The following is a 22,567-nucleotide window of genomic DNA, read 5'->3' as shown; positions in this document are numbered from 1 at the left end:
TGAAGGAGTTATGGGTGTTTCACCTCAGAAGATGTTTCTCAGGAGCCAGCCCAGCCCCCAGGTATTTGAAGGTCTGTCATGTGAAGAATAAATTTGTGTTTCTAGAACAGCCCATCCAGAGAAAGTACAATCTGTGTCACATAGGTAATTTCTAGATGTCACATTTGCAAAAAAGTTTTTTAAAAAGTGAAGTTAAGCTAAGGCACCAGCCACATACACCTGAGCTGGCGGGTTTGAATCCAGCCTGGGCCCACCAAACAACAATGACAGCTGCAACCAAAAAATAGCCGGGTATTGTGGCAGGCGCCTGTGGTCCCAGCTACTTGCGAGGCTGAGGCAGGAGAATCGCTTAAGCTTAGGAGTTGGAGGTTGCTGTGAGCTGGGATACCCTGGCACTCTACCCAGTGTGACAGTTTGAGGCTCTGTCTCAAAAAAAAAAAAAAAAAAGTGAAGTTAAAGCTTGGCACCTGTGGCTCAAGCCGCTAAGATGCCAGCCACATACACCTGAGCTGGCAGGTTTGAATCCAGCCCGGGCCTGCCAAACAACAATGATGGCTGCAACCAAAAAATAGCCGGGCATTGTGGCAGGCGCCTGTAGTCGAGGAGGAGGCAGAAGAATTGCTTGAGCCCAGGAGTTAGAGGTTGCTGTGAGCTGTGATGCCACAGCACTCTACCCAGGGTGAAAGCTTGAGGCTCTATCTCAAAAAAAAAAAAAAAAGTGAAGTTAATTTTGATAATGAATTTTATTTTACCTAATATCACCTAATATGAAAATACTATCATTTCAACATATCATTATTTAAAAATTATTAATAGGAGGCGCAGTGGCTCAGGAGTTTAATCCTAGCACTTTGGGAGGCAGGTAGATCACCTAAGCTCAAAAGTTCAAGACCAGCCTGAGCAAGAGTGAGACACCGTACCCAGGCATTGTGGTGGGCATATGTAGTCTCAGCTACTTGGGAGGCTGAGGCAAGAGCACCGCTTGAGCCCAAGAGTTTGAAGTTGCTGTGAGCTGTGATGCTACAGTACTCTATGGAGGGCAACGAAGTAAGACTCCACCTCAAAAAAAAATTATTGGCCGTGCCCATAGCTCAGTTGGTGGGGCACCAGCCACATACACTGAGGTTGGTGGGTTAGGGTTAGGGTTAGGCCCAGGCCTGCTAAACAACAATGACAATTGCAACAAAAAAATACCTGGGTGTTGTGGTGGGCACCTGTAGTCCCAGCTACTTGGGAGGCTGAGGCAAGAGAATCACTTAAGCCCAAGAGTTTGAGTTGCTGTGAGCTATGACACCACAGCACTCTACTCAGGGCAACATAGTAAGACTGTCTCCAAAAAAGAAAAAAATTGTTAATAATATTTTTACATTATCTTCTAGACTAAGACTTTAAAATAAAATATTATTGATTATTTCAACCTATAACCATTATTTTTATCTTATTTTATTTTATTTTTTTGGAGACAGAGTTTCTTTTTATTGCCCTTGGTAGAGTGCTATGGCATAATAGCTCACAGCAACCTCCAACACTTGGGCTCAAGCAATTCTCTTGCCTTGGTCTCTGGAGGGGACTCAGTCTGGCTCAGGCTGGTCTCAAACCTGTGAGCTCAGGCAATCCACCTACCTCGGCCTCAGAAATGCTAAGATTACAGGCGTGAGCCACCGTGCCTGGCTATAACCATTATTTTTCTTTAAAAATTATTAATCTTTCCCAGCTCAGAGCCTGTAGCTCAGTGGCAAGGGTGCCAGCCACATACACCAGGGCTGGTGGGTTCGAACCCAGCCCAGGCCTGCCAAACAACAATGACAACTCCAACCCAAAACTAGCTGGGCGTTGTGGCGGGCACCTATAGTCCCAGCTACTTGGGAGGCTGAGGCAAGAGAATCACTTAACTCCAAGAACTTGAGGTTGCTGTGAGCTGTGATGCCACGACATTCTACCCAGGGCAACATGGTGACTTGCTCTTTCTCAAAAACAAAACAAAACCCTTGCTCTGTCTCAAAAAGAAAAAAAACTATTAATCTTTCCCAATTTTTTTGCTATAGTAAAATATACATAACATAAAGTTTGCCATCTTAACTTTTTTTTCTTTTTCTTTCTTTCTTTTTTTTGAGACAGAGTCTTGCTCTGTCACCCTGGCTAGAGTACACAGGCATCATCGTAACTCATAGCAACCTCAAATTCCTGGGCTCAAGCGATCCTCCTGCCTCAGCCTCCCAAGCAGGTAGGACTTCAGACATGTGCCACCACTCCTGGCTTATTTTTATATTTTTTGTAGAGACTGGGCTTCCTATAAAACATCTGTTCAGGCTGGTCTCAAACTTCTGACCTTAAGCCATCCTTCCATCTCAGCCTTGCAGAGAGCTAGGATTACAGGTGTGAGCCACTGTGCCTGGCTTATCTTAGTCATTCCTAACTATACATTTCAGTGGTATCAAGTACATTCAAATTATTGTACGAACGTTACCACCATCCATCTCTAGAACTCTTTTCATCTTGCAAAACTATAACTCTATTCCTGTTAAGTAGTAATAATATTTTCCATTAAATAATAAATAATTCTCATTTCTCCCTCTTCTCAGTGCCTGGCAACCACTACCTCACTTTCTGTCTCTATAAATTTGACTACCGGCTCGGCGCCTGTAGCACAGTGGTTACCACGTCAGCCACATACACTGAGGGTGGTGGGTTCGAAACTGGACTGGGTCAGCTAAACAACAATGGCAACTGCAGGCCGGGCGTGGTGGCTCACGCCTGTAGTCCCAGCACTGTGGGAGGCCGAGGCGGGTGGATTGCCTGAGCTCAGAGGTTCAAAACCCATATGAGCAGCAGTCAGCCAGAGTAAGACCCCGTCTCTACCAACAACATCAAAAACAGCCAGCACTGCAGGAGAAAGAAGAAAATCAACAAAAAAGGAGTACTTCAAACAAACATGAACAAGCACACTGAAATTAAAAAAAACAACAAAAACAATGGCAACTGCAACAAAAAATAGCCAGGCATTGTGGTGGGCACCTGTAGTTCCAGCTACCTGGGAGGCTGAGGCAAGAGAATCACTTAAGCCCAGGAGTTGGAGATTGCTGTGAGCTGTGATGCTATGGCACTCTACCGAGGGCAAGATAGTGAGACTGTCTCAAAAAAAAAAAAAAAATATATATATATATATGTATAAATTTGACTACTGTAGGTTTTTCTACTTTTAGTAGAGATGAAATCTCCCTCTTGCTCAGGCTGTTTTTCAGCTCCTGAGCTCAAGCAATCCACCTGCCTCAGCCTCCCAGAGTGCTAGGATTACAGGCATGAGCCACTGCGCACCTGGCCTGGATCATGGTGATTCTGTTTTTAATTTTGAGGAATTGTCATCCTGTCTTCCATAGCAGCTACGCCATTTTATATTCCCACCAATAGTGTACAACGGTTTCACTTTCTCCACATCCTTGTCAACACTTACTATTGTCTGTGTTTTTCGTAGTACATGTCCTAATGGGTGTGAGGTGGTATCTTATTATAGTTTGGTATGCATTTCTTTAAAATTAGTATCTTTTCTTTTTTTATATATATAACATGTCTTCAAAATCCTAGGTGTTTTCTATACTTACATCTCAGTTTGGATTGGCCACATTTCAAGCGCTTAACAGCTGGCCACTTACTGGAAAATGTGCTTCTGGAGGGAAAAGTTGGGGGCAAAAGGTAGAAGTGTGTGGGACTCAGGCATGTGTCTGGTGTCAGCAAGAACATTTGGATCGGGGCGGCGCCTGTGGCTCAGTCGGTAAGGTGCCGGCCCCATATACCGAGGGTGGCGGGTTCAAACCCACCACTGCAAACTGCAACCAAAAAAAATAGCTGGGCGTTGTGGCGGGTGCCTGTAGTCCCAGCTACTCGGGAGGCTGAGGCAAGAGAATCGCTTAAGCCCAGGAGTTGGAGGTTGCTGTGAGCTGTGTGAGGCTACGGCACTCTACCGAGGGCCATAAAGTGAGACTCTGTCTCTACAAAAAAAAAAAAAAAAGAACGTTTGGATCATCCAAGCTGCCTGAGGAGCGGCTGGGCACCTGGGAAGCTGCTGCTCATCCTTGGCAGCCTGGACTTTATGGGGGTACTGGCCTCCAGCCTCAGGAGGTATCTGTGGTTCACAGCCACTCCTCTTAGATGGCCCCATGAGGTGGAGGCAGCCGGCCCCTCAGAGCCCCATGGCCCCTGGCTTTTGCAAAGGTTGTTTTGAACTCTCCATTCAAACATGCCCACAGATCTTTCTTACCATCACACACGGGATGGGAGTCTGGCTGAAGCCAAAGGGTGAGAGGCTGGAGCTTCCTTCCCAGTGCTCTGTTTTGACCCTCCCACCCACTGCTGCCCCCTGCATCCCCCTGGAGCCTGTCTAATCAGATCCAGACCTGACCTTGAGAGAGGTCCTGGGCCAGGAGGAAAGCCCCCCTCCTCTCTCTGAACGGCCACAGATCTGGCCCTCAGGAGACCCCTCCCCTAGGGCTGATTTATGGGGGTGTCCAGGAATGGTTTCCTGCCTGTTTTTGTTCTCTTCCAAGCCGCTGGGCTTCTGGGCTCACCCTCTGCCCCTCTGTCTCCCCACAGCCTGGTTGTACCTATAGTGGGGGCAGGGAGGGCTGGAGATTCCTCCCCAGATTGCTGGGGGACAATGGTGCTTTCTTCTTCCCTTCTCTCCACTGCCCCAAGCAGGCCTTTGTCCTTCCTGGTGCTTTCTCTAGCCCTCACATCTGGAGGGCCTGCTGCCACTGCCTATTACTTCTTCCCATCACCTAGCTTGAAGTTAGGGACCCAGAGCTGTCCCCACCAAGCCCACAGGTGTCTGCAGGATATAAAGCCAAAGTCACAGCTCCACCTTCACATACACCAGCCACAGCAGCAACTCATTTACCCTGTCGTCAGCCACATAGTAGCCTCCAGCATGACTTACTCAGAGCTCAAGGTGTTCAGAGGTTCAGCGCTCAGCCCCACATACCCAAGTTTACCCAGGGACCCTCTCCCCAAAGAGACGTGATGAGGGAAAGTCTCCTCAGCTCTGTGGCCTTGCGGACTGTGTTTCACCCTAAGCGCCTAGAGAGGATTCATGCAGCCCCAAGATCCTTTCTTCCTGAGTTCCTAAAGAAAAAAATGCTGTTGCTAAGAACAAAGAGTGGGTGGAAGATTCCAGCTGATTCCAGCTAAGCTGAATATGCTGGCTCAGACGTTGCAGGTCCTAACAAGGGCCTGTTCAGGGTGGAGAGTCAGGAATAAAGGGCTCCGAACAGTACCTCATCCATCCTCTTCACTTATCGCTGAGAGGATGCTGTGTGCCTAGGACCTCACAGCAGCCTCTGGGATGCCTAAGGATTACTCAGTGCTGACTAGAGGGTGGGTAAAGTGTGAGGAGGGGAGAAAAGAAGGGGCCGTGGATGAAGAGGACCACACCCTCCTCTTGTACTCACCTCCCTGGAACCCCAGCTGCGCAGCCAGCTGGACTCCCAGGGGTGGGGTTAAGAACCATCCCTAGGGCTCATTACTCTCCCTCAGCCAGCGAGAAGCGTCTATTCCAACACAAGGTCCACTCTGGCTCCCCTGCCCTTGGAGAATGAGAAACGTGCCGGAGAACAAAGGGACTTAGGCCTCAGTTTTCCTTTTGTAAAATCAAGGGTTTGGCTTCAGACTAGTGGTTTTCAAGCAAAGCTGCACTTCAAATTAAGTATTTGTCAGAACTGCTACCTGTGAGAGGTACAGCGAGGTGCTGCTCTGATGGGAGGGAAACGTGGGCGGAAGTGTGCGCAGGTGCATCTGAGGGGCCCCAGGGGCCCTCAGCCTCCAGTCGCATGCGCTGTGTAGAAGGCATCAGCCCAGCTCCTCACCTGTAATCCTTGCAGCTGGAGCACCCCTCTCTAATATCACATTCAGACATGTAGTTGTTTAGTTTGGGGGGAAGAGGAGGGAGCTAGTCAGTAGAGAGCAGACTTTCTCCGTCACCAGCGCTGCTAAGATGCTCTTTCCCTGATATCTTTCCTCAGGCCAGCTCTTCCCAGCTCTGGGTGCCTCCAGGGAGCCCAGAACGGGGGCTGGAAGCACAAAAGGATTCAGTTCCTTAATGAGGAGGCATCTGTAGTCAGCAGTGCCATTAGTTGCCACCCAGGTCCCCGGGGGAACTTGGAGCTCCTCTCCAGCTGGAGTGAGGAGGGGACAGGCCACTCCCCAGCTTCCAATAAGCAGGGCCTCGGGGGCACAGACAGCTGACCCAGGAGCCTGGGTGCCCTCTCCACTCCCCAGGCCTGCGGCCTCCAGCTCTACCCTCCTGGAAACTGAGGCTTGGAGGTAGCACAGGGTCCCTAGGGGCACCTCAGCCCTCTACTCTAAGCCCCTGTGCTGACCTGCAGGCCCTTCCAGACACAGCCTTTGGCCTGAGACAGGGAAGGCTGACCTTGCAGTGCTCCCTGGGGATCCTCTCACCAAGCATTATGGGGACACCAGGTGGGACACCCGTCTCCACCTTCTACGCGCAGGGCCCCAAGGTGCTGAGTATAAGGGCAGGACCTACATGGAGACATTTGTGATTGATCACCTGCACAGTACCAGAATCACACACCAGCCACACAAGTTGATGGCTTCAAACCCCCGTTCTCATCCTGACGTGGACACTAAGACCACATAAGAGAGACACTTGCCGGCAAACGCGCAGCAGCCCTTCAGCTGTACAAAGAGGCACACACACCCATCATCGCGCTCCCAGGAGGCCCTCAAAGAGGAGGAGGCAGGGTGGGGGATTTTATGCATGTTTATATTTAATGAACCACATGCAAATGAGATGGAGAACATGCCACAAAAGAGACAGCCCCAGAGACTCTGGGGAGAAGGGCACAAAGGCTCGGCCTTTTGGGCTGCCCTGGAGGCCAGATCAGGCCAGTGGATTGAGGGGGCTTGAGATAGGCCATGGGGGCTATGGGGAGGGTTGCCTGCTCACACCAGGGGGCCAAGAGCAGGAGCCAGGACGAGCTCCAGCCGCCCTGCTGCTGTGGGGGGAGGGTTCCTTCTGGGAGAGGAGCAACTGTCCCAGTTGATGGAGTGCCTGAGAGGAGGGGTTGCCTGCCTGGACAGATGGTGTACCGCCTTCCCGCACTTGAAGCAAAGTGGATTTTAATGAAATTGCAGCTCTGGTGCTGAAACTGGGAACCCACGTGGGAGGGGCCCCTTCCCCAGGCTTTACAGGGTGGGGCTTGGGGATGGGTGGGAATGGGGTGGGCAGGAACACTTAACCAGCCTAAAACTGGGAGGGGGAAGCACTACAGCCTCCCCCCCACCACTTGTCTCTGTAGACCAGAGTTCAAGCGGTTTGTTCAGATCCCCAAAAGGTGGGGAGGGGACCTTGAATATTTATGACACATTGAAATGTAGATTGCTAGGTCTGACAGTCTTCTGAGAGGCTTGTCACCTTGGACGGATACATCACTCTCCTGGGGCATATTGAGAAAGTGCAGAAGAATTGGGGGTGGGAGGTGTGATGAGGAAGAACCAAAAAAGATATTGGGTCCTGGTAACCAGGGTTTGATGACCAGTGTCTCTGCTAGGCAACATTGGACTAATTGGGTCCCCTCTCTGGTCCTTGGTTTCCAATTCTGTCAATTGTGATGCATAATACTTAGGCCTTGCACACCTTAGAGAGAGTTTATGAAACTAAATGTGAAAGCATGGTCGGTGGCTCATGCCTATAATCCCAGAGTGCTGGAGGCCAAGGTGGGCGGATTGCCTGAGCTCACCGGTTCTGTACCAGCCTGAGCCAGAGTGAGACTCCATCTCTAAAAATAGGCAGCGTTGTGGCAGGTGCCTGTAGTCCCAGCTACTAGAGAGGCTGAGTCAAGAGAATCACTTGAGCACAAGAGTTTGAGGTTGCTGTGAGCTGTGATGCCACAGTACTCTACTGAGGGCAATAAAGTGACACTCTGTCTCAAAAAAAAAAATCCCAAAGCAGCTGAAGAAGCAGGGAGTGGGACTTGAGAGAAGGGCCTTCTCTGATTGGCCCTCCTGGGTCAGTTTTAGGGGACCGAGGGAAGCCCAAGTTTTTCTTATTGGAAGTTTGTCATGGAGGAGTTTGTTAGAACCTTTTGTAAATGATATCCCAGTCTAGCCTGCACCACCTCTTAGGGGAGATATTTCCTAGCTGTGGGAGGCTGGGGTAAGTGCTGATGCCCCACAGAAAACTCCGCCCCCAGGTCGGGTCAGCCCCAGATCTCCATGCCTGTGACCCAGTTGCACCTCACTCTGGCCTGCCCTCTGTACCTCAGTGGGGTGCCACACCTAATGCTTCTCTTCCCCCAGCCATGGCAGACTTCCACGTGCATCCCCAGGCCACCATGGGTGAGGAGGGCGGTGTGGCCCGTTTCCAGTGCCAAATCCATGGGCTTCCCAAGCCCTTGATCACATGGGAGAAGAACAGAGTCCCCATTGACACGGACAATGAGAGGTGAGCTACATGTGGGAAAGTTGTTGGGGAGGACAAGGAGGCGGCCAGTAACCTTGGCCTTGAACGACTGCACACAGCTCTGGTGGCCCCAGCTAGTGCCCACAAATGCCTGAACCTATGGTGTTTGTACAGCCTTAGTTGAAACTGGTATCCATGCGCTTGCTGGGCCAAGCTTCTAGGCTCATGGATGTGTCTGTGAGGATTGTGTGCAATTGTTGTTGAGGCTGGAATTGGGGGTGCATCCACTTTGAGAGTCCTGGTGTGTGTCTGTGATGACGTCCGTGACGTGGCAACAGCCCTGGGGTCCTAAGCAGAGTCTCTGTTGCTCATGTCCCTGTGGCCCATGGTGTCAGTGCCTATGCAGGTAATAGGCTGTGTTCCTCCCCTCAACAGGTACACGTTGCTGCCCAAAGGGGTCCTGCAGATCACAGGACTTCGGGCTGAGGACAGCGGCATCTTTCATTGTGTGGCCTCAAACATTGCCAGTGTGCGGATCAGCCACGGGGCCAGGCTCACAGTGTCAGGTGAGAGTCCTTTGGCCCTTCACCCAACCACTCCAACTGGCCTCGTAGGCCCACCCTTAAATCAACCCCCCTTCAACTGGCCTCTGAGACTTGGCCCAGGGGTACAGAGTGCTTCCTGACTGCAGAGCTCTGCTGCTTGCTGCTGTGGCTGAGAAAGCGTCTGTGGCCAGGGCTTTGGCTCAGTTCTACCTGGCAAAGCTTATCCTCTGCCCATACTCTGCTCATTCCCATTGCTAGAGTACCTGCAAGGCCAGAGGGACAGGTGTGAGGGATGTCCTGGACCCCGTGGTGTCTCTCTGCCCACAAGCCCTGGTTTCTGGACTGCTATTGCAGATCCTGGGTTGTGGGTGGAGTAGAAAAGAGAAAGTTCCCAGCTGAAGTGAGAAAATGTGGCATCTTCCTCTAGGCTCAGGCTCTGGGGCCTACAAGGAGCCAGCGATCCTTGTAGGGCCTGAGAACCTCACCCTGACTGTGCACCAGACCGCAGTGCTGGAGTGTGTCGCCACGGGCAACCCACGCCCCATTGTGTCCTGGAGCCGCCTGGGTGAGCCCCATACCCACAGCCCCTGCCCCTCCCACTCCACCCCACCCCCAGGAGGGCTCTCATCACCCAGCTCTGGGGGAACTTTGAATCCTATTTGTTCTCTGGGGCATCAGGGTCATTCTCTTCCTGTGACCTGGGAAGGGGACCAGCAAGTCCTCCTGCCTGCTAAGAGCTCCCTTTTCCTGCAGTGATGGCTTAGCTCTCTGGGTTACCTTGTCCAGTTCTGGCATCTCCCCATCCTCCGCCCTGGGCCCTCCAGTACCCCAGTCTCTTTCCCCTTCCATTCACCCCTGCCCTCTATACCCTGGCCATGCTCCCCACCAATCCCAAGCCCCTCAAAATCTCAGTCAGTTTTCAAACCCTCACTCTGGGCCCCTCCAGTCTCTAGCCTGGCCCCTAAGTACGCAGCCTAAATCCCTAGGCAGCTGAAGGAGAGAAATGAAAGGGTGCAGATGGGCCCACATTGTCTGAGCAGAAAGGTCACTCAGGGGAAGGAAACTCCAGAGGGGGTGGGGTGGGGTCGCATTCACAAGGAGACTGTGCCACATTGTAGCAGCTGAGTGACTGGGGAAGGAGGGGGCAGCAGGCAGGATAATGGAGTAGATTTCACCACTTCAGGGGCTGAATGGGGAGCTGTCTCCTTGTATTCTGACTGTGCTAATCTGATCCTGATTGGGGAGGGCGGGTCCCTAGGAGAGGCTGGGAAGACTGGCCTCACCATTAGGAGGAGCCTCTGGGCACTGCAAGGACCATCTGGTCCAACATTTCCCAAAGTGTGATCTGTCGGGCGGGAAAGAATGATTCAGTAGTCTAACAAGTTTGGAGAATAAAGTTAACCAAGTCCCCTTACTGCAGGACTTTTCAGAGCCTTTATATTCACGGGCAATAGGACTGACCATCCTGGAGTGGAATGCATATTTGACCATGGAACTTTTTAAGAAAGACAAACCAGCTTGATGATGGAACCCAAACACCTGACTTTATGGATTGTGAAATAGAGGGGAAGGGACTTTAGGATCACCAGTGAGTCAGGAATGATGCTAGGACTGGGCCCTCGGTCTCTGCTGCCAGGCGAGCGTTCTGTGCAGCTCTCTGCCCCCTCTATGATGCTAAGGTGCTTGAGAGGGAAGATGCAGAGCCCTGGAAGGCTGGTGGAAGGTGAGCCCTCTGGATTCCACACCTCTCTCTCTGACCCTTGCTCATCTCCCACTCCCTTCCTTCTCAGACGGCCGCCCCATTGGGGTGGAGGGCATCCAGGTGCTAGGCACGGGAAACCTCATCATCTCAGATGTGACCGTCCAGCACTCGGGTGTCTATGTCTGTGCAGCCAACAGGCCTGGTACCCGGGTGAGGAGAACAGCACAGGGCCGGCTGGTGGTGCAAGGTATGGACCAGCCAACCCCGGAAGAGGGAGGGGACTTTCTTCCTCCTGCCCTGCTCCTAGCCTCATCAGCATCCCTGGCCCAAGCCCAAGCCCAGTTCCTGTCTCATGCCAGTCCTGTGCCTTGCCCCTCACCTGGCTCCCAAGCCAAGCCAAAGGTGGCATCTCCCTGCCCTAGGAATGGGCCACCCTGGAGTCATTTTCACTTTCTTATCTCAGCTGGCCCCCCACTTGTATCGCTCACACGTGGCCCCCCATGTGCTGCTTTCATTGATGCATGTGGCACATCATTGCTCACACCTGCCTGCCTGTGCACCCCCTGAGTGCTTGTCATTTTCACATGGCACTGCAGCTCCCCCAGCCCACACACGCAGAGCCTGCCTCCATGGTGCCGCTGATTAGGTCATTCTGTCCAGCCCTCGGCCTTGGGGCTCAGCTGTCTCTGTGAACTGGGCTTGGATTAACATTTTCGGGGGAATTTCTGTAGTTATTCCCTCCCTGAGAACAGGGGAAGGGGAGGGAAATGGGAGAATTAGGAACTTAAATGCTCGTTTGTTTAGCATTCCGTGTGCTGTTAATCTGTCCAAATGAAGGTGATGGAGCATTTCATTTCTTGGGTGTTAATAGAGGCTGGAGGCCTGGGATTGGAGGAGAGTGGAATTGAAAGTGGGAGCAAGGAGGTGGGGCTAGGGCTGAGGACTCATCCAGCTCCCCATCATTACCACCTTCTGAAGGTGCAGCCAAACCTATTAGCACATTTATTTATTTAACAATTTCCTGAACTGAGAGCTCAGCTTCATTGCTCTGAGATACAAATATCAGTCTTTTGGGCAGCGCCTGTGGCTCAAAGGGGTAGGGTGCTGGTCCCATATGCCGGAGGTGGCGGGTTCAAACCCAGCCCCGGCCAAAAAAAAACACACACACACAAAAAAAAAACAAATATCAGTCTTTTAAATAGTCATTAAAATGGAGTCCTCTCTTGGGTCTGCCTGGGGCAGGGAAAGGAGGGAGGTGGCCATCACCTGAGCTGGACTGAGCTCCACCTGGAGGTGGGTGTGTGTTCAAAGGCCACCCTGTGCCCTGTGGACCCCAGGCATCCCCATGGCCCCTTCCTCGTGCCTTCACTCACAGCCATCTCTTTCCCTCTCCCCTTGATCTCACGACTCCACGTGCTTCTCTGTGCCCACCCTCCCTAGCCCCAGCGGAGTTTGTCCAACACCCACAGTCCATCTCCAGGCCAGCTGGGACCACAGCCATGTTCACCTGCCAAGCTCAGGGTGAGCCGCCCCCTCATGTCACATGGCTAAAGAATGGACAGGTGCTGGGGCCAGGAGGCCACGTCAGGCTCAAGAATAACAACAGGTACATGAGTGGTCTATGTTGGGGTGAGGATGGGGAAAGAGATGGGGGTGGGAGGCCCACAGTGGGTGGTTGACCCTCTGCCAGGGCAGAGCATGGAATTGGTTGTCTGGAGACTTGGGTTTGAGTCCTAGGTCTGCCACTAACTGGGTGGGAGAACTCAGACAAGTCATTTGTCTCCTGGAAGAATTCAGTTTCTCCATCTCTCAAATGGGAGATCTGGTCCATTTCCAAGGATGCTCTGAGGGGAGGAGGGATCTGAGGCTCTCCCTCCCCCACAGCACACTGACCATTTCTGGAATTGGTCCCGAAGATGAGGCCATCTACCAATGTGTGGCTGAGAACAGTGCGGGCTCATCACAGGCCAGTGCCAGCCTGACTGTACTGTGGGCCGAGGGGCTGCCCGGGCCGCCTCGAAATGTGCGGGCTGTCTCTGTGTCATCCACTGAGGTCCGTGTGTCCTGGAGTGAGCCCCTGATCAACACCAAGGAGATCATCGGCTATGTCCTGCACATCAGGAAGGCTACCGGTGGGTGGGCCGGGAGGGCAAGCTTGGCTCTGCCACTCCTTGCCCTAATTCTCTATTCCTTATCCCTTTCAATCCTGCACATCCTGACCCAATACCTTCCCCTCATGACTGCCCTCATGTCACCAATGCCAGAAGGACTCTCCCTCACGTCCCTTACCCTCCTCCGCCCCGCCCTTTGCCTCCCAGACCCACCAGAACTAGAGTATCAGGAAGCAGTCAGCAAGAGCACTCTTCAGCATGTGGTGAGCGACCTGGAGCCCTCCACGGCCTACAGCTTCTACATCAAGGCCTACACGCCTCGGGGGGCCAGCTCAGCCTCCATCCCCACCCTGGCCAGCACCCTTGGTGAAGGTGAGGCCTGGGTATGGAGTGCAAAACTATAGACACTCGGGCTATCAGAGCAGACTCACTATGCACATTTGTTCAGGTTGTGCCTGGCCTTGGGGCCAAATTGGGGCTGGACCTACGTGAAGGAAAAAGATCTAATTCATGGAAAGGTGCTATTTGAGCAAATGCACACCCTGGATCTGGGCCAGAGAACCGTCAGGCTCCTGGGGGTCTGGGTCACAGGTGGGAGGAGGAAAGCTAGAGCCTTGATCGAGAGCCCTCACACCTTGGCTTCCTTCTCTGCCGGCAGCCCCTGCTCCACCCCCATTGTCCGTGCGGGTCTTGGGCAGCTCCTCCCTGCAGCTGCTGTGGGAGCCCTGGCCCCGGCTGACCCAGCATGAGGGTGGCTTCAAGCTGTTTTACCGCCCAGTAAGCAAGGCCTCCTTCACTGGCCCCATCCTGCTGCCTGGAACTGTCTCCTCCTACAATCTCAGCCAGCTTGGTGAGGCAGACACAGCACTGGGCCTGGGGAGCTGTGTGGGGGGTGTGGTGCTGGGGACCAGGAGGTGGTGTGCCAGGGTCACCTCCCTTTCCCTGCCAGGACAGAGCTGTGCCCCTGTAGGGGCAGGGGCAGTCACTCAACCCCCCTGCCTTCCCCTAGACCCCACGGCAGTGTATGAGGTGAAGCTGCTCGCCTACAACCAGCATGGAGAGGGCAATGCCACAGTCCGCTTCGTTTCTCTGAGGGGAGCATCTGAGAGGACAGGTCAGGGTTGGGGACGGAGTGGGGAGATGAGAGTGGAGAGGAGGAGGAAGGGAGGGACAGTGCATGCAGTCTTTGAGAAATAGGCCTCAGTTTGAAATTTAGCTGCACACCATTCTAGCTCATAACCTTGTTACTTAACCTCTCTAAGCCACAGCTTTCTCCTCTATACAATGAGGATAATGATACCTACTTTATAAAGCTGTGGCCAGGATGAAATGGTTCGTTTATGGTGCTATTCCCAGCAGCTGACACGAAGTTAATACTCAGTAACTGGCAAAAAGAAACAGAAAGGGTTCGGCACCTGTAGCTCAGTGGTTAGGGCACCGGCCACATACACCAGGGCTGGTGGGTTCAAACCTGGTCCAGACCTGCTAAACAACAATGACAACTATAACTCCAACAACAAAAAAATAGTCGGTGGCGGCGCCTGTGGCTCAAAGGAGTAGGGCACTGGCCCCATATGCCAGAGGTGGCGGGTTCAAACCCAGCCCTGGCCAAAAACTGCAAAAAAAAAAAAAAGAAAAAGCCAGCATTGTGATGGGTGCCTGTAGTCCCAGCTATTTGGGAGGCAGAGGCAAAAGAATCGCTTAAGCCCAAGAGTTTGAGGTTGCTGTGAGCTGTGATGCCACAGTACTCTACCGAGGGTGACACAGTGAGACTCTGTCTCAAAAAAAAAGGAAATGGAAAGGCTGGCTGGGGCCCCGGTGTTGCCTCTCCCTCTTGGGGGTGACAGCAGTAGAGGGAGAAGTCCCTAGAGGCTGGGGGTCTAGGGGTGCTTCAGACCTGGAGAGCTGCAGCCCCCAACGACTTGCCCTCCAGTCCTGAGCCCACCGTGTGACTGCCGGAAGGAGGAAGCCACCAACCAGACATCCACCACAGGCATTGTCATTGGCATCCACATTGGGGTCACCTGCATCATCTTCTGTGTCCTATTCCTTCTGTTTGGCCAGAGGGGCAGGTGGGTTCTGCTCCTGGGCTGGTGCGGGGTGGGAATAGGCCTGCAGAAGGGGGCTTCCAGGGGAAAGGGTTTGGGGCTCGCTGCCACTATCTTTTGTCTCTCTCCTTTTGTTCTTTCTCCCTCCCACATCTCTCTTCCAACTCTTGGCTCACCCTTAGGGTCCTCTTCTGTAAGGATGTGGAAAACCAGCTCTCCCCTCCTCAGGGTCCCCGAAGCCAGAGGGACCCTGGCATCGTGGCCCTGAATGGGGCAGGACGGGGAGAACAGGGCCACCTTGGCCGGGACGGGAAACTTGTGGATGTGAAGGAGCTACAGCAGCTATTCCCCCCAGCTGGGGTGGCCGGGCAGCCTGGCCCCAGACCCATGGTGAGTGCCCATGCCTTGAGCAAAGCCCTTCCTTCAAGCCCCCCATGGTCATCAACCTTAGCCAAGCTCCTGGTCTTTTCTGAGCACAAAAGTCATGGCTGGTGCTTCTCCCTATGCCCCCAAGTCAGGCAGCAAGTCCTGGAGGCCCTAGCCCTGAGTAGGCTTGAATACAAGCCCAACCCTCTGGCCCTCAAGCCGACACCTTTGTGACTGACTATCCCTTTCCCCAGCAGGATACTGCAGCCTCTGCCCCATGCGAGGAGACCCAACTTTCCATGCTGCCATTTCAGGGGTTCAGCCTTCTGGAGGGGAGGACGACGGAGGCCCTGACCTCGTGCATGGGCCCCATGGCTGCCCTGACACCCCAGGATGGAGGCACTGGCCTCCTCAGTGAAGGACCAGCTGCCTGGCCAGCACGCTCGGCACAGTAGCCAGTGTCTGGCAGGCTCTGGAGGGGCACACCCCCATTCTCAGGTTAAAGCAAGAGTTCTCCTGTCATGTGGGAATCACAGTCCTGGGGGCTCCCCAGCATTTCTGTCCTGACTGCCCCTTGGGTTTCAAGACCCAAGGCAGCCTCAGCAGGGACTCACCTCTGAGGAGCAGGAAGGGTCTCCGCAGGAGCCCATCCCCCTGCTGCCCTGCAGGGCTAATACCCCCTCACCTCTGCCTGGTACCCACATGACTTGGAACTGAGCTAACATTTTCTTTTCCTTCAAAAAGCAAACCTTAAAATCAAAAAAGACAAAAAAAAAAAAAAAAAGAAGAAGAAGAAAGAAAGAAAAGAGAGAGAGAGGAAGGTAAATTAGACTCCAAAAATATGCCCCTGCTGTGGCTGGGCCCTGAAGCTGTCACCCTCCACTGACCATGTTTTCTCAGGATGGATTTTTGCTGTTTTGGCTCTCAGCACCTACCTCAAGCCGGAATGAATGTCTTTGGGGGAGTGTGGCGCTAGCCTCCGCCCCTTACCCCACGGAGCCCGAATGCACTCCTACCTCAAGCTCCCTTTAATGGGCACCCCCTCTCCCTCCCCACGTTGTTGTCCGGAGTTAAAAAAAAAAAAAAAAAAAAGCACTTCCCCCTTTCCAGGTATGAAAGAAAACGTCTACCTCAAGGCTCGCTGGCTTTGCGGCCTGTGTTATGTCACTGGACCTCCCTCCCTCCCGTCTGCTTTACCCAAAGCCCCACCTGCCTCTCCCCCAGAGAGGAGACTGGAGGCTGAGTCACCAAGGGGGCCCCCTTGGGGCCTGCAGAAATGAAAATGGGATTGGTCAGAGAGAAAATGTGAAAAAAGCCAAAAATGAGAGGAAATTTGTTCCTTGAAGTATAAATTTTTATCCAAACAAGCCACCGCCCAGCACGCTGCCTGTACTCCCTCTTGTCTCATCTGTCCACTGCCATTTCAACCCTCTGGGTCAGCCCATCCTTGATGGGGATGCTGTGACCCTCCCTGCCTGGGCCTTGAGAGGGTGGGACGTCACCCTTCGGCCTGTCTCCTATCTTGCCCAGAAGCAGAGCTCCCCTGTGCAGGCCCAGCCCTTGGAATGTACCACATGTGTGATGGGTGTGTGGGGGGTGGGTGTCCCTGGCAGAGGCACCCCAGCCTTCTGTCACAGGGGACATAGCTGGCCTAACCCACCCTCTGGATAGTGGAATGACCACTGTCAGCAGATGCAGCCGAAAGCTATTTTTATACCAGGTGTGTTTTTACGTTCTTGGGACTTTCTGTTTCTCTTTTCTGTTGTTATTCTTTGAACTACTTAAAGAAGAAAAAAAAAAAAAAACCAAGGAAACAAATGCCTATTTTTGGTTACACTCAAAAACATTTTTTTAAATAGCAGAAGAAAAAGTTTTTTTTAATGAAAAAAAAGAGATAAGTGTATTCCTTAAGAATGAGATTAGACCAGAAAATCCCCAACCCCCGACCCTCTAGGGACACCCCACCCTAAACTAGTTAATTAGCTGAAGAAGGTAGAATTTGTGGTGTTCTCCTAGAAAACTAGAGTTGTATCCATGTGGACTTGGAAGGGCCATTCCCTCCCTTCTCCCATATGGTGGGCCCATACCAAGGGTGCCATCAAGCTCTGAGGCAGCACCTGTCTGACCCCAAAGCAGCTTCTCTCTGGAGACCCTAATCCCTTGGGGAGAGTGGGACTGGGACAGGAGGGGGCTACCTGGCCTGACCTGGGTTTTGTCACACTGTACTCATTTTGACTGAATAAAAGTCCTGTTGCCAAAGTGAACCCTGAGTTTTTAGTGACTTATGTGAGGTGCTGGGCGGGCTGGGCCCTCAAGGGTCAGAGCCTGGGGCAGTAACACTCCGGCCCTGTAGGCACTAAGCAGATAAGGCTAGTGACTATCATTTGCATTTTACAGTGTGTGAAACAGATTGTAGAAGTGAAAAGCCTCTGGCTGGGCTTCTGTAACTCAGTGATTAGGTGCCAACCACGTGCATCAGGGTTGGATTCGAATCCAACCCGGGCCTGCTAAACAAACAACAAAAACAGCTGGCGTTATGGCAGGCACCTGTAATCCCAACTACTAGGGAGGCTGAGGCAAGAGAATCATTTGATTAATGGGATTACCTGCGGTGCATCTTACAAGGGTATATGTGAATCTTAGTAAATGTGGAATGTAAAGGTCTTAGCAAAATAACTAAGAAAATGCCAGGAAAGCTATGTTAACTAGTGTGATGAAAATGTGTCAAATGGTCTATGAACCAAGTGTATGGTGCCCCATGATCATACTAATGTACACAGCTATGATTAAATAAATAAATAAAAAGAGAATCATTTGAACCCAAGAATTTGAGGTTGCTGGGAGCTATGACACTACAGCACTCTACAGAGGGCAACAGAGTGAGACTCTGTCTCAATTAAAAAAAAAAAAAAAGTGAAAAGCCTCCAAAATCTCCAGTCACTCTGGTCCTCACACAGGACCAGAGTTTGCCACAGGGCCAGCCTGCCTGGCTCCAGGGTCTGCATTCTGACCGTCACCCCTCACCACCTTAGCTGGCAGTGAGGAAACAGATCCGGCTATGGGCTCTGTATTAAGAGTCCACCTGTATCAAGCCCTCGCCAGGTGCTGGCTAAGTAGGACTACATGCTGTTTTCCAAATGATTCTAAAGTTGAAGAAACTGGGGCTCTGAATGACTCAGGGTACTCTGCCAGGACCCCCAGTCAGCCAAGCCTCTCTATTCTTCCACTATCTCTGAGTTTGGGTTCCTAAAGCCAGGGGTCTGGGGCTGCTAAGGCTTATGATGGGCCAAGAGTGACTCAGCTTAATAGCAGTTATGTTAACAAAGATCTGGAGGTCTCAGCTGGCCTCAAGCTTAGAAAGAGGCAGCCGTACGATGTAGGTGCTACTGGACTGGAGCAGCTGGGACTCACTGCTGGGAGGCTCTTCCAGTCTAGAATGCCAGTTTTATACCCACAGGCACCTTTCGAAAGGAACCTAGTGGTTCAGTGGTTTGTAAACTGGGTTCCTCAGTTGTAGCTGGGGCTTTGGGGAGCTCTCTAGGGACCTCACTCTTCCTGTCCACTATCACCTGGAGCAGGTCCACATTTAGTTCATTATATTTTGCACTCTTCATGAAGTTTCATTTGACAATAAGTTTCTGCTCCTAGGGCGCTGGCCCCATATGCTGGAGGTGGTGGGTTCAAACCCAGCCCCGGCCAAAAACTGCAAAAAAAAGAAAAAAAATAAGTTTCTGCTCCTAAAGGAACATTTGAAAGCTCCTGGCCAGGCACTTCTGGAAGAAGCCTGGTGGGGTGGTTGGGGCAGGGCAGCTCAGGACCAGCGATGCTGAACCAAGCAAGAGAAGACTATGGCCCATGTCATCCTTGTCCTGAGTCTCCAGGGAGGCTCCTGGTTTGCCCTAATGATCCCATAGAAGAGAACTAAGCTTGAATCATAGGCACAAGACTATGATTCTTTATGCAAGACTTTGCACACAGGAATTTTTTGCCAACTCCAGTCACCCAAGGGTTGCCTGGGGAGACAGGGGTTCCAGTAGACCCTACACGGTTGCGGGTAGACCAGTAACCTCCAGGGCTCTGGCCCTCCCCCAGGAAGACTACTGGAAATGTTTAGAAACCGCTTAAATTTATGCAAATCACATGCAAATGTAGACAAGGCCTGTCCTAACCATCATGAGGCTCTGAGCTGGACTAAGGTAGATGACAGAATAGTGTTCTAATTAGGAAGGGTAGCAGAAATAGGTGTCAAAACTGAGTGGCCTGGCTGGAATCTGGGTGCTGAGATCTCACAAAGCCCAGAGGCCTCAGGGTGAAAAAGGAACCTTCTCACATCTCCCCCAGACACAAACCATCTTTGGGCAGAAAGCAGCAGCAGCCAGGGCTGCAGCCTGTTCCAATTATCTAATGCTCTGTAACAAGTCACCCCTAACCTTTATTTGGTCACAAACTTAAAGTTTGGGTGGGGCTGGGTGGGGACAGCTGTCTCTGTTCTCCTGGGGACCTGCTAGGGCAGCTGGAAACCTAAGGCTGGAATCATCTGAAGGCTGCCTCACTCCTTGTCTGGTGGCCGGTGCTAGCACGTGGCCTCTCTGTGTGGCCTGGGCTTTCTCACAGCATGGGCGCTGGGCTCTGAGGACAAGTGTCCTGAGAGAGCAGGTGGAAATTACATCATTGTTCCTGACCTAGCCTTGGTGACACAACATCACTTCTGCTATATTCTGTTCATTAAAAGCAAGTCACTAAGGCCAGACATATTCAAGGAATTGGAGGGGAATTCAATTTTACCTTGGATGGTCACAGAACCACTCAGACTGGATAGACGGGAGCAAAGTGAGCTGGGACGCAGGGAGAGCAGGGAAGCTCACCCCTGGGGTGTGTGTGCAGGGATTGAGGGCACAGCTGAGTGGCTGTTGGGGGGCTGCCGGAGACAAATGGTGCTCCCAACTCCTACACCAGGCCCAGTTTCAGGGTCTTATCCCTATTATTTGTGAAGATCAGTCTTGAGGGGATCCGGTCTGAGGCCACTAGGAGGGGGACTAGGCCCCTGTGAACATCCGGAAAGGGACTACTTTGCTGCCTGCTTCCTGTCCCTGCACACGAGGGCTGATGAGAGGCCTAGAATGGCTGGAGCAAGCCTGAGATCCCCCCGCCCCAATCTGGGATGGACGACCCCACAGAGACAGGACTGGAGGGGGCCACTGACCCCTCCTGAGACACATGAAGTAAGGAGAGGGCCCAGGAGGAGTGTGGGCACCTGTAGATCACAGGGAAGTGAGAGGCACAGCCAGGGCTGGACAGATGAATGGACAGGCAGGAGCATCAAGGAGGAGCTGCCTTGAACTCTGGGTTCAGGCTAGAGTCAGAGCAGGGGACATCTAGGCTGCTTCCTGCGGAGATATTATGGGGGTTCTGTGCTTCCCTGGGCTCTCCGGAACCACTTTGGAACAAGGAGGGAGTGGGGAGAAGAGCAGGCCAAGAGGAGGCCCACGGGAAAGCTCGGCTTGCTCCTTGGGCTCCAGAGGGATGTACGCTGGGCCCTGAGTCCCAAGGACACAGATGGCCTTTTGGTTATGGTGTACCATGTGCCACTGCCACAGGGTAGAGTCTGGCCCTGGCTATCCAAAATGCCCACATCTTGGCTGGACTCTGCTTTTTACAGTTTCTCCCCATCTCTGGGTCTCCTTCTCAGCTCATGCTCACTTGGTAACTATTGAATGAATGCTTGCAAGAACAGGGTCTCTAGCTGGAGGACTGGGGATGCTGCCACAAAGCCACAAAGAACTCTTTGCTCCAGTCCCTGGCTGTTATGGTATAGTGTTGGGTTAAGCAATAGGGGAGTTTTGTGCCTGGAAGCTTGAAGTCAACTCTACCATGGCCACTAAGTCTCCAATTACTGGGGCTGAGGCTGAGGTAGAGAGAACCAGAGCCTCAGGAGGAGCAGAGAACGGTGAGGATTCTCCTGCCATGCCCAGCTTAGATCCTTTTGTGGGGGAATCTTCTCCAACTTCACTTGGTGGTTCACTTGGCCAGCTGCCTTCAGCCCTTTGTCATCTGGGAGCTAGCAAGGAGGTTGAGCTCTGTTGTTCCATTGTTCACTATCTCCTAGTGAGACACGTGGCACCCCTGGAGCTGAGAAGACTGTGGTCTTGGCACAGAGCGTGAACAGTGAAGTCTAACTGATGTGGTTTGAACCTCTGGCTGCCATTTCCTAGTCATGTAACCATGAGCAAATGATTGAATTTCTTTAGGCCTCAGTCTCCTCATCTGTAGCATAGGTATAACATGCCCCTACCTCAAAGGCTTATGGATGCAGGTGGTGTCTTTGCAGAAATTCACAAGCTGGTTCTAAAATTCATATGGAAATGCAAGGGATCTCAATAGCCAAAACAATCTTGAGAACAAAGACTCACACTTTCTGATTTGCAGACTTACTACAAAGCTACAATAATTAAAACAGTGTGGAACTGGCATATGGATAGACACATATATCAATAAAATAGCATTAAAAGTCCAGAAATAAACTATCACATTATGGTCAATTGATTTTTTTTTTAGAGACAGAGTCTCACTTTGTCACCCTCAGTAGAGTGCTGTGCCGTCACAGCTCACAGCAACCTCCGGCTCTTGGACTTGGGTGATTCTCTTGCCTCAGCCTCCCGAGTAGCTGGGCCTACAGGCACATGCCACAACCCCCGGCTATTTTTTGGTTGCAGTTTGACCAGGGTCGGGTTTGAACTCGCCACCTTCAGTATATGGGGCTGGCACCCCACTCACTGAGGCACAGGCACGGCCCTGGTCAATTGATTTTTTTTTTTTTTTTGGCCGGGGCTGGGTTTGAACCCACCACCTCCGGCATATGGGACCGGCACCCTACCCCTTGAGCCACAGGCGCCGCCCTGGTCAATTGATTTTTGACAAGGCTGCCAAGACAATTCCATAGAAAATTAATAGTCTTTTCAACAAATGGTGCTGGGACAACTGGATATTCACATGCAAAGAAAAGAATTTGGACTCCTTACACATGAAAAAATTAACTCAAAATAGATCAAAATCCTCTATAGAGGGCAGCGCCTGCAGCTCATGGAGTAGGGTGCCGGCCCCATATGCCTGAGGTGGTGTGTTCAAACCCGGCCCAAAACTGCAAACAAACAAAACAAAAACCCTCCATATAAAAGCTAAAACATAGGCAAAACAAAGAGGAAAACATAGATGTGTATTTTTGTGACCTTGGATTAGTTTCTTTGATATGACACCAAAAGCATAAGCAACAAAAGAAAAGATAGATTGACTATCTCAAAGTTAAAAGCTTTTGTGCTTCAAATGACACATCAGGGAAATACAAAGACAAGCTGGGTACAGTGACTTACACCTGTAATCCCAGC

General features: G+C 51.9%; 1 protein-coding gene across 7 annotated transcripts in view; it reads left to right on the top strand.

The window, feature by feature from the left end:
• IGDCC3 (immunoglobulin superfamily DCC subclass member 3) overlaps positions 1 to 17,449 on the top strand; it is a 45,958-nt gene extending 28,509 nt beyond the window's left edge. For 3 of the 7 annotated variants that reach the window (XM_053595404.1, XM_053595406.1, XM_053595411.1), the window contains 11 exons: positions 8,311 to 8,455; positions 8,849 to 8,979; positions 9,386 to 9,523; positions 10,749 to 10,907; positions 12,101 to 12,266; positions 12,545 to 12,792; positions 12,979 to 13,143; positions 13,430 to 13,885; positions 14,705 to 14,843; positions 15,002 to 15,209; positions 15,440 to 17,449. In XM_053595404.1, coding sequence (XP_053451379.1) covers positions 8,311 to 8,455; positions 8,849 to 8,979; positions 9,386 to 9,523; positions 10,749 to 10,907; positions 12,101 to 12,266; positions 12,545 to 12,792; positions 12,979 to 13,143; positions 13,430 to 13,885; positions 14,705 to 14,843; positions 15,002 to 15,209; positions 15,440 to 15,640 — 2,156 coding nt within the window. In that variant the 3' untranslated portion in view covers positions 15,641 to 17,449. The remainder of the gene's footprint in view (positions 1 to 8,310; positions 8,456 to 8,848; positions 8,980 to 9,385; positions 9,524 to 10,748; positions 10,908 to 12,100; positions 12,267 to 12,544; positions 12,793 to 12,978; positions 13,144 to 13,429; positions 13,886 to 14,704; positions 14,844 to 15,001; positions 15,210 to 15,439) is intronic. The other 4 variants (XM_053595409.1, XM_053595410.1, XM_053595405.1 and 1 more) reach the window with 4 other exon arrangements.
• Positions 17,450 to 22,567: the final 5,118 nt, after the last annotated feature.

Source organism: Nycticebus coucang, chromosome 6 (genome assembly GCF_027406575.1).
Source record: "Nycticebus coucang isolate mNycCou1 chromosome 6, mNycCou1.pri, whole genome shotgun sequence".
Classification (NCBI taxonomy): Eukaryota; Metazoa; Chordata; class Mammalia; order Primates; family Lorisidae; genus Nycticebus; species Nycticebus coucang.
Note: the sequence above shows the minus strand (reverse complement) of the source record. Positions and strands in the feature narration are given on the sequence as shown.